This window comes from Pistacia vera, unplaced genomic scaffold, assembly GCF_008641045.1.
Source record: "Pistacia vera cultivar Batoury unplaced genomic scaffold, PisVer_v2 Contig909, whole genome shotgun sequence".
Lineage (NCBI taxonomy): Eukaryota > Viridiplantae > Streptophyta > Magnoliopsida > Sapindales > Anacardiaceae > Pistacia > Pistacia vera.
In genome coordinates, this window is record NW_022196789.1 from 156,272 (window position 1) to 168,004 (window position 11,733).

Consider the following 11,733-nt stretch of genomic DNA (forward strand, 5'->3'; position numbering starts at 1 on the left):
ACGGAGCCTTTCTTTTTCTTCTTTCTTGATTCTTGAAGCCCTTTGATTATTCTAGCAAAATAATCAAAGGTTCTGCGGATTGTCTTCATGTGGATTTCTGTAACTGCGATCTTACTTTGGATCGATTAGCGAAGAATCACATGAACAGTGTCTGATGAACAGTGTCGATGAACAGTTGCCGATGAACAGTGCATGAATAGTGTTTGTGAGCATAATCAGAGATATTTGGAGGAGCCTCCAAACGTGTGTAAGCATTTTGAATCCTAGTATGGATTTATTATATTGTTTTAATGCAAAATTTATAAACATTATAATATGTACCCAGATTTGGGATTATGCATATGATCGGGTCTTTATTTGTTTTGAAACTGTATTTTTCTGCTGCGTAAACCCGATCACATGCTAACAGCTATAACTCAATCCCACTATGGCCAAATATTCAATGTCATTGCCATTTACCGAATTAGTCAATGAGATAATTTTTCCTGTACCCAGGAGTAATGAATCTTTTGTCGATCCACCATAGTCTTGATACACTCCTCAATGTAGTTAATCACTACTGTATTGATAACTCTAAATAGAATTATGTTAGACTAGTGTCAAACTACACCAATTGGTGCACAAGGCGCTCTGGTGATCTCAAGTCTAAGGATCACATGCACCACCATTCATTAGAGGATTTATTCCATAGACACTGGGGTTACCATCTATATGGAATCCTTTAGTGGGTCTGTCCAGTGAACTTGCCTACAACATGCACTCATGTGTTGCACCAAGTTGTTGGCAAACAACCTTGACAAGTGAGATCAGTCACTGCCTTTCAATAGGGTCGTTCAACACTATGATAGCCTTTTAGTATTATTTGTGTCCTTGGTTAGAATAATACTAGGGCTGCGGATATTTCTAAAATGGCCACCATATATGATCATAGGGTTCTCACTATCAAGATTTGAAACACTTGATACCCTCGTCACGGTTCTACCGTAGTAATGACATATATCAATACATACAATTATGATTTACATGAAATAGTAGAAATTGCCTTTTATTGATTAATAAACATTATTACAAAGAGTCAATTCTACAATAATTGATTGGCTCTAGGGCACCTACTCTAACAATCTCCCACTTGCACTATAGCAAATCATTCATGTATTTAACATCGAATGACCCTAAGTGCCCATCATGCTTTTGCTATAACAGAAACGTCAACAGTGGGTTAGTAGGTATTCTACAAATCCATACATCCCTTTTTCTGATCAATTTCTTAGGTTAGATTTAATCAACTAAGTAAGTGTTTGGATCACTGGTGAGACCGTGGTTCCTTAGCCACAACAATGGCTCCATTTGTTGCAGTAGAACTTTACTAGATCAACAATGCTTGGAACCACATCAAATTCAATAATGAACTTCTTTATCCAAACCGCTTTCACAACTACATTAAATAATGCAAAATACTTAGCATTAGTTGTAGAATCCGCTGCAATACTTTGCTTTGAGCTCTTCCAGCTCACTGTAGCTCTATTGAGACAAAATACAAACCCGGATTGCAAGCGAAAATCATCTTTATCCATTTGGAAACTAGCATCATTGTATTCTCTTACAGTGAGCTCATCTTCTCTTACATAAACCAAGAATATATCCTTAGTCCTCTTCAGATACTTAAGGATGTCCTTGACACTCATCCAGTGTCCACTACAAGAATTTAGGCTTCTCGCAACAAAATAATTTGTCACTATAAGTACCAAAATTGTGACCATTTTGCTAATGTGAGGAATTGTATTGGTCACTAGGTTGGTTACATTAAGCTCATACTCTTAAGTGTATGGTGACGAAAGAGCGTTTGGTCACCATAGCCTTATTATTTATTGTGACAATAATAATTTGTCACTATAAACCAGTTTATTGTGACAAATTATTTGTAGCAGTAGAAGGCAATTTTTATCACTACAAGTAATATTTTTCACAATTGATTTACATTTGAAGACCAAATGATAAGCTTTATGGAAAGAAGACAATATATTATGACAAAATTGTGAATAATGACTAAATTATTTGCTCATAATTTTAATAGTGACAGAAATTTATTTGTCATTGACTTTATTGTGACAACATTTATTTTGTCACATGTTTGTTTATATGATAATATTATTTGTCAAAAAAATGCATAGTGACGGAAATAATTTTGTAAAAAATTTAATAGCATGACAAATAATTTTTTATACAAATATTTTTACATGACAAATTTTTTATTGTGAAAATAATATAAGCATGACAAATATTGTTTGTCATTTAAATAATGTCAGAAATTAAAGAAGAAGAAGAAGCAGTAAAGAAGAAAGGAGGCAAAAGGAGCAAAGTATCTGCCAGAGACTACCTGAGAAAGAAGAGTAAAAGACCAAAGAAATAATTCTTGTATTTTGTATATATATTGATAAGTCGCATAAATTTAGTGTTTTTAGGTTTGTTTTTATAGCCTTCTAGTTATTTTCTCATTTGTTTTCTGTGTTTTGATGTTAGTTTTTGTTAAGTTTGAAATATGAATGGTTAGCTATTGATTTGGAGAATTTTTGTAATTTTCAGACGTTAATTGAGTAGATTGGAGCATTGGAATGAAATTGGAATTCAAAGTTTGAAGAAATTGAGATTAGCTGACAAGTTTGAAGGCCATGGCCTTGCCTTAGTGGTTCACCACGGCCGTGGTGGTGGAATGAAGATAAAATAACGAGGACAGGAAACACCATGGCCTAGGCTGTGGTGACGTACATTTGGACACGGCCAGGGCCGTGTTGGATACTTTTAGGGTCTTTTATTAGTTTTTCTTTCCTTTTTCACTTAGGACTCTTTTGGGTATTTAAGGGTGATTAAGATTACTACAAAGGGAGGCCGAATTTTACCCATTCTTGGAGAGAGATTATTGTGTAACAAAAGAGAAAGGAGAATCAAGAACAAAATTCATCAAAGAGTTTGTTTTTCCTTTTCAATATGATTTATTTCTTGGATTCTACTCTTGTTTTTTTTATTATGAACTAATTTTCTCAAGCTAAGACTAGGGTTAGTCTATTTATGGATCTGTGATCAATCTTTTACTCTTTGGTTAGTGAATTATTTTTCTAATGATGAATTTATATTATGTGCTTAATGCTATTAGGAACTTGATCAATTTCTGATAGAATTGTTTTGTGTGATTGAGACCGAGAGGAGATATCACATGAGTGCTCTAGTAATATAGGCCATGGATTAATTGGATATAGAGATATATGAATTGATACATGCAATAGTCATAGGCAGGATTCACTTGTGATGAAAACTAGAGGATTTCATAAGGCTTAATGCTCGTCTATTTCATTAAATCTATATAGAGATATCTAGGTTATGAAATAGAAGTAGAATTAATATTGCTTGAGAAAGAATATTGGTTAACCTAGGAAATCCTGTTGTCACATTAATTAAATAAATTCATTGACCATAGTAAATTGAGGGGAGCAGAGAAGTTATAGATGAGCCTGAAGTCTTAGCCGTTTTCTCTCATTGAATTCTGAATTTTAGTTTTACTACAATTCGTTTCTAATATTCCAGAGTTTAATATTTTTAGTTTTAAAGATCACCATTCTAAGTTTTGATTATCTAGATAAAGTTAAGACTAATTAATATTTCAGTACTTGTTTACGCAATCCCTTGGGTACGATAACCTGTATTTTGTTATACTATATTACTTGAGACTAGTACACTTGCTACTAGTTGTTGCAAACGACACAACAAGTTTTTGGCGCCGTTGCCAGGGATTGCAGTTAGGCAATATTGAAATCATTAGTTTAGCTTTACTTTAGATCTTGTTCTATTTTTTTTTTATATATATAATTTTTTTTCAAGTTCTCTTGTTTTCAGATTTTCCAGTGTATGACACACACTAGACGAAGATTGGAGATTCTTGAACCTTTTGATCCAGAAATTGAGAGAACAATACGAGCATTGAGAAGAAGGCAAACAAGGAATATGACAGACAACAATAATAATCAAGAGGATCCTCTCCTTTTGGAGAATCTTGAAGACGGTGCAGCTCCACGTTCTTTAATAGATTATGCAATGCCGTCATTGAGAGGCATTACTTCTAGCATTAGAAGGCCAGCCATAGCAGCAAATAACTTTGAAATTAAATCTACGATTATTTAGATGATTCAGTCAGCTTGCCAATTCAGTGGTTTAGCCCACGAGGATCCAAATGCTCACATTGGAAATTTCTTGGAGATATGTGATACATTCAAGCATAATGGTGTCACAGACAATGCAATTAGATTGAGACTGTTCCCTTTTTCATTAAGAGATAAAGCCAAGAATTGGCTAAATTATTTGCCTGCAGAATCTATTACAACTTGGGATGCATTGGCTCAGCGCTTTCTAGCTAAATATTTTCCTCCCTCTAAAACTACAAAGATGTGTAATGATATCACTAATTTTATGTAGGTAGATGGAGAGTCGTTATATGAAGCATGGGAGCATTACAAAGAGTTGTTGAGGAAATGTCCGCATCATGGATTACCAATTTGGTTACAGGTAAAAACTTTTTATAATGGTTTAATTCCTGCTAACCGTTCTATGATTGATACAGCTTCAAAAGGCACTATAATGAAGAAGACACCAGAAGCATCATATGAATTATTGGATGAAATGGCTTCAAACAGCTACCAATGGCAGTCTGATAAAGTGCCATAAAGGAATGCAGTAGGATTATATGGAGTGGATGCAATCACAACAATTTCTGCTCAATTGGAAGCATTGAACAAAAAGATTGTAATAACTGCTTCATACTAGGATACGTATAGAAATACATCAAGTAAATATATTTATATTAGCAAAAGTAAATGGGCCCACAATTTTCTTTTAATACATTTAATCATNTTTCTAGCTAAATATTTTCCTCCCTCTAAAACTGCAAGGATGCGTAATGATATCACTAATTTTATGTAGGTATATGGAGAGTCGTTATATGAAGCATGGGAGCATTACAGAGAGTTGTTGAGGAAATGCCCGCATCATGGATTACCAATTTGGTTACAGGTTCAAACTTTTTATAATGGTTTAATTCTGACTAATCGTTCTATGATTGATGCAGCTTCAGAAGGCACTATAATGAAGAAGACACCAGAAGCAGCGTATGAATTATTGGATAAGATGGCTTCAAACAATTACCAATGGCAATATGATAAAGTGCCACAAAGGAAGGCAGCAGGATTATATGGAGTGGATGCAATCACAACAATTTTCGCTCAATTGGAAGCATTGAACAAAAAGATGGATAATATGAGTGCCCCAATCATGCAAGTAAGGAGCATGAGTTGTGATCTATGTGGAGGAGACCATCCTAGCAATGAATGTCAGGTGGGTAACCCATTTGCTAATTTTGCTGAAAGTGCTAATTATGTTGGTAATTTCATAGGCAACAACAGAATAATCCCTACTCCAATACTTACAACCCTATTTGGCGGAATCACCCGAATTTTTCATGGAGCAATCAAAATGCAGTGACACCACCACCTCCGAGTTTTCCTCAAGAAAAGAAACCCATTTTGGAGGAACTAGTGACGAAGTTTGTAAGCTCTAGTGAAACAAGATTTCATAATCAAAACGCTTCAATTAGAAATTTGGAGACTCAGATGGGGCAGTTGGCAAATTTGATATCTAGAGGAGCTCAAAGAACATTCCTAGTGACATAGAGAAAAATCCAATCTTGCCTAGTGACACAGAGAAAAATCCAAAGGAGCATGTGAAGGCAATTACATTAAAAAGTGGCAAGGAAATTAGGCCTAAAGAGCAAGAGAGAGAGGAAGCACCAAAAGTGCAACCAGACAGCATTGCCGAAAAGTTGTTTGAACCTAAGAAGATAGTGATTCAGCCTCCTTTCCCTCTTGCATTGAAGAAGCAGAAAGTTGATCAGCAGTTTGCAAAATTTTTAGATATTTTTAAGAAATTGCACATTAATCTTCCATTTGCAGATGCTTTTCTTCAGATGCCTAGCTATGCAAAGTTCTTGAAGGAGATCCTTTCTAACAAGAGAAAACTGGAAGAGCAAGAGACAGTAAAACTCACTGAAGAATGTTCAGCAATTTTGCAAAATAAATTGCCACCAAAATTAAAAGATCCAGGGAGTTTTACAATACCTTGTATTATTGGTTCACTCTTATTTTCCAAAGCTTTATGTGATTTAGATGCTAGCATTAATCTAATGCCTTTATCTGTTTTTAGGAAATTAGGACTTAGAGAACCAAGGGCCACCACAGTGTCTCTACAGCTGGCTGACATATCAATTAATATCCCAGAGGTATTGTGGAGGACGTGCTTGTCAAGGTAGATAAGTTTATTTTTCCTGTCGATTTTCTTGTGTTGGATATGGAAGAAGATGTTGAGATACCTCTCATTCTAGGACGACCATTTTTAGCCACAGGTAAGGCATTGATTGATGTGCAAAGAGGTGAGTTAATTCTTAGGGTAGGAGATGAAAAAGGAACATTTGATGTTTTTAAAACTATGAAATACCCTTTAGAAGATAACACGTGTTTTAGAATCGATGCTTTTGATCCTTTGGTTCGTGAGTATTTTCAAAATAACAGGTATGAAGATCCATTGGAAGTTTGTTTGGTTGATTCAAAAGAAGATAGAGGGGAGAATAAGCACTTAATTGAGATTGTAGCGAGTTTGGAGGCAAATCCACCTTATAAAACGGTCGTGCGACAAAAATTTGAAACATTGGACAGGCCAATATTGTCTCAAACAAAGCCCTCAACTGAAGAGCCACCAAATCTTGAACTGAAACCCTTACCTACTCATTTAAAATATGTATTTCTTAATGAGTCTTCTTCTTTACCTGTTATTATTTCATCTTCTTTGACAGGTTTGGTGGAAGAGAAATTGTTAAGGGTGTTGAAAGAGCATAAAAGAGCATCTGGCTGGACAATAGCTGACATAAAGGGAATAAGTCCTTCGGTTTGCATGCATAAAATTCTCATGGAAGACAGCTACAAGCCAACAGTTCAGCCTCAGAGGAGACTCAACCCAAGCATGGAAGAAGTGGTAAAGAAAGAGCTGATTAAACTACTCGATGCAGGTATTATCTATCCTATCTCAGATAGTTCATGGGTAAGTCCTATTCAAGTAGTACTGAAAAAAGGAGGTGTGACTGTGGTGAAAAATGAAAATAATGAATTGATACCTACTAGGACAGTCACAGGTTGGAAAGTGTGCATAGATTATAGAAAATTAAATGATGCCACTAGGAATACCACTTCCCTTTACCCTTTATTGATCAGATGTTAGAGCGACTTGCTGGGCATGAGTTTTATTGTTTTCTTGATGGGTACTCTGGGTATAACCAAATAGCTATAGCTCCAAAGGATTAGGAGAAAACCACTCTTGCTTGTCCTTATGGGACATTTGCATATAGAAGGATGCCTTTTGGTTTATGCAATGCATCTACCAATTTTCAAAGAAGCATGATGTCCATTTTTCATGATATGGTAGAGGAATTTTTGGAAATTTTTATGGATGATTTTTCAGTTTTTGGTTCCTCTTTCGATGCATGTTTGAATAATTTGGCTTTAGTTTTGCGAAGATGTGAAGACACTAACCTAGTTTTAAATTGGGAGAAGTGTCATTTTATGGTGCAGGAAGGAATAGTTTTGGGTCATAAAATCTCCCAAAAGGGGATTGAAGTGGATAGTGCAAAGGTGGAAGTGATTGAAAAATTACCCCCACCTACATCAGTGAAGGCCGTGAGGAGTTTCCTCGGACACGTAGGATTTTACAGACGATTTATTAAAGATTTTTCTAAAATTTCATAGCTTCTGTCTAATTTATTAATTAAAGATACTCCTTTTGATTTTAATGCTAAATGTTTGCAGGCCTTCCTCACTCTGAAGGAGAAACTTATCACAGCACCGATTATGGTGGCACCCGATTGGAGTTTGCCATTTGAACTGATGTGTGATGCTAGTGATGTAGCTATTGGTGCTGTCTTCGGTCAGAGACAAAACAAGGTATTCCAAACTATATACTATGCTAGTCGGACCTTAAATGTGACTCAATAGAATTATGCAACCACTGAAAAGGAACTCCTAGCAGTAGTATTTGCATTTGAAAAATTTCAGTCATACATTTTTTTGAGTAAAGTAATTGTCTACACTGACCATTTAGTCTTGAAATATTTACTTGCTAAGAAAGATGCCAAACCTAGGTTAATTAGATGGATTTTATTGTTACAAGAATTTGACCTAGAAATTAAGGATAAGAAGGGTGTAGAGAATGTGGTTGCTGACCATCTATCTAGGATAGAGGACACAAATCCTGAAATAGGAGATGAAATACCTATAAGAGAGGAGTTTCCTGACGAACAATTATTTGCCATTTTAAATGCATATATTCCATGGTATGCATAGTATGCAAATTATATTGTCACATTTGTTCTTCCTTTAAATCTTACTTTTCACCAACGAAATAAATTTTTGTCTGATGTTAAACATTATTTATGGGAAGAACCATATTTGTTCAAAGTTTGTGCAGATTAGAGTATTTGATGATGCGTGCCTGAGGAGGAGATGGAATGGATTCCACATCACTGCCATGACAGAGAGGTAGGTGGCCACTTTGGGCCAACCAAGACAGTTGCAAAGGTACTACAAGCAGGTTTTTACTGGCATACATTGTTTAAGGATGCTTATGCTTATGTAGCGTCTTGTGATAGGTGCCAAAGAACAGGGAATATAGCTAGGAAACATGAGATGCCCTTGAACAATATTATTGAATGTGAATTATTTGATGTTTGGGGGATAGACTTTAAGGGACTTTTTCCTAATTCATTTTCTAATAAATACATCCTTGTGGCAGTCGACTATGTTTCTAAGTGGGTGGAAGCTGAGGCATTTAGAACAAATGATGCTAGGGTGGTTGTTAAATTTTTAAAGAAACATATTTTTACTAGATTTGGCACCTCTAGGGCAATTATTAGTGATGGTGGGACACATTTTTGCAATAAACAATTTGATAATCTTTTGAAAAAATATGGGATCACACATAAGGTTGCCACTCCTTATCACCCACAAACTAGTGGCCAAGTAGAGGTATCTAATAGGGAACTGAAACGAATTTTAGAAAATACCATTATCTCTAGAAAAGATTGGTCTTTGCGACTGGATGATGCATTGTGGGCATATAGAACAGGTTTTAAAACCCCCATTTGTATGTCCCCATATACACTAGTTTTTAGGAAAGCATGCCATCTCCTTGTCGAACTTGAGCATCATGCATATTGGGCTACAAAATTTCTTAATTTTGATATGCAAGCTATAGGTGAAAATAGGTTGCTGCAATTGAATGAGATGGATGAATTTCAGAGTCATGCTTATGAGAATGCGAAGATCTATAAAGAGAGAACAAAAAAATGGCATGACAAGCATATCACAAAAACAGAATTCATTGAAGGGGAAAGGGTTTTGCTCTATAATTCTAGAATCAGACTTTTTCCAGGTAAGTTAAGGTCCAAATGGTCAGGACCTTTCACAGTCACCCAAGTATTTCCTTTTGGCGCCATTGAGATTTCCCATGAGGAGAAAGGCACGTTCAAGGTGAATGGACAACGTCTCAAGCATTATGAAGATGGAGGATGGAAAAAAGATAAGATCTCCATGGCATTGCATGAACCAGAATAATCAAGCATAGAAAGTCAAGCTGATGACTCTAAATTAGAACTAATTTTTTTTTAATTATTTTTGCTTGATTGTGTTTTTATTTTTGTTGTGTTATCGTCGGAACAAGGAACAAGTTTGGGGGAAGCTTACATGCTAGAAGAAGAAGACAATTTTGAGCAGACTAGAACACAGGGAACTATGTGTCACTTTACACAGCCATGGCCATGTTGATAGATAAAAAGGTTGCAGAGTCCAGCCTTCACCACAGGGTACCCCGTGTCACTTTACACAACCGTGGCTTCTAAAAAAAAAAAAAAAAAAAATTTGCAGTAGAAACCTCGGGTTACCCCATGGTATGTCACATGGCCTGGCCCATGTGAGGGACCATGACCACACCAATTAAATCAAAAAAAAAAAAAATGTGCATATACAGTCTTCAAATAAATTAACTATGCTTTTTAGTTTATTTTTGAATGAACTACTCCGCTGTTTTGAGCTGCTATGAGACCCATGTTTACTTTTGCGTCAAACCGTAGCTTGAATTATGAGTATGGAAAGCACTTTATGTGTTGTGACATTGCTGAGTAATCGGGGGCATTCATCAAAAATGTGTGCATTCGTGTAAAAAGGTGATGCGACAATCTAAAGGAGCCTATGAAAAAAAAAGAAAAGAGAGAGAGAGAAATAAGCTGGGGGTTAAGTATAAAGTCTTGGTGAGGCACGACTGGGTTGGGGAAAGATTAGAGTTGCACAATTAGCTGGGTTTTATGTTTGGATGCATGAGAATTATTTAAAGCATGTTTGCCTTCTTCCATTGATTTTGGAAGTGCTGTGAATCCTTGATAATTGATGAATTTATTTTTCTGATATTTTCTTTACTCAGGGACGAGCAAAGGACTAAGTTTGGGGGAGTTGATAAGTTGCATAAATTTAGTGTTTTTAGGTTTGTTTTTATAGGCTTCTAGTTAATTTCTCATTTGTTTTCTGTGTTTTGATATTAGTTTTTATTAAGTTTGAAATATGAATGGTCAGCTATTGATTTGGAGAATTTTTGTAATTTTCAGGCATTAATAGAGTAGATTGGAGCATTGGAATGAAATTGGGATTCAAAGCTTGAAGAAATTGAGATTAGCTGACAAGTTTGAAGGCCATGGCCTTGCCTGGGTGGTTCACCACGGCCATGGTGTTGGAATAAAGATAAAATCTCGAGGACAAGAAGCGCCACGGCCTAGGCTATGGTGACGTACATTTGGACACGGCCAGGGATGTGTCGGACACTTTTAGGGTTTTTTTTTTTTAGTTTTTCTTTCCTTTTTCCCTTAGGACTCTTTTGGGTATTTAAGGGTGATTAAGATTACTCCTTAGGAGGCCGAATTTTACCTATTCTTGAAGAGAGATTATTGTGTAACAAAAGAGAAAGGAGAATCAAGAACAAAATTCATCACAGAGTTTGTTTTTGCTTTTTCAATATGATTTATTTCTTGGATTCTACTCTTGTTTCTTTTATTATGAACTAATTTTCTCGGGCTAAGACTAGGGCTAGTCTATTTATGGATCTGTGATCAATCTTTTACTCTTTGGTCAGTGAATTATTTTTCTAATGATGAGTTTATATTATGTGCTTAATGCTATTAGGAACCTGATCAATTTCTGATATAATTGTTTTGTGTGATTGAGACCGAGAGGAGATATCACATGAGTGCTCTAGTAATATAGGCCATGGGTTAATTGGATATAGAGATATATGAATTGATACAGCAAGGGTCATAGGCAGGATTAACTTGTGTTAAAAGTTAGAGGATTTCATAAAGCTTAATGCTCGTCTATTTCATTAAATCTATATAGAAATATCTAGGTTGTGAGATAGAAGTAGAATTAATATTGCTTGAGAAAGAATATCAATTAACCTAGGAAATCCCATTGTCACATTAATTAAATAAATTCATTGACCATAGTAAATTGAGGGGTGCAGAGAAGTTATAGATGAGCCTGATGTCTTAGCCGTTTTCTCTCATTGAATTCTTAATTTTAGTTTTACTACAATTCGTTTCTAATA

At 35.5% G+C, this 11,733-nt stretch overlaps 1 protein-coding gene and 2 non-coding genes across 3 annotated transcripts; 1 reads left to right on the forward strand and 2 right to left on the reverse strand.

Annotated features, from left to right (window-relative positions):
• Positions 1–4,431: 4,431 nt before the first annotated feature.
• LOC116119879 lies at positions 4,432–4,538 on the reverse strand. The gene has a single exon (XR_004126460.1). It is a non-coding gene; the product is annotated as a small nucleolar RNA R71 (small nucleolar RNA).
• Positions 4,539–4,935: 397 nt separating this feature from the next.
• LOC116119880 lies at positions 4,936–5,042 on the reverse strand. Its single transcript, XR_004126461.1, has one exon. It is a non-coding gene; the product is annotated as a small nucleolar RNA R71 (small nucleolar RNA).
• Positions 5,043–7,937: 2,895 nt separating this feature from the next.
• LOC116119873 lies at positions 7,938–9,698 on the forward strand. Its single transcript, XM_031405807.1, has 3 exons — positions 7,938–8,030; positions 8,554–8,624; positions 8,735–9,698. Exons 1-3 carry the CDS (start codon positions 7,938–7,940, stop codon positions 9,696–9,698), a joined length of 1,128 nt encoding a protein of 375 aa, XP_031261667.1.
• The last annotated feature ends 2,035 nt before the right edge of the window (positions 9,699–11,733 follow it).

Excerpts from the sequence above, each read along its gene's own strand:
- LOC116119873 (XM_031405807.1), top strand. The coding sequence starts at position 7,938 with ATGGTGGCACCCGATTGGAGTTTGCCATTTGAACTGATGTGTGATGCT. Across the intron at positions 8,031-8,553 it reads TCGGTCAGAGACAAAACAAG|ATTAGAGTATTTGATGATGC; the intron begins GTATTCCAAACT and ends AAGTTTGTGCAG. Across the intron at positions 8,625-8,734 it reads ATCACTGCCATGACAGAGAG|GTGCCAAAGAACAGGGAATA; the intron begins GTAGGTGGCCAC and ends GTCTTGTGATAG.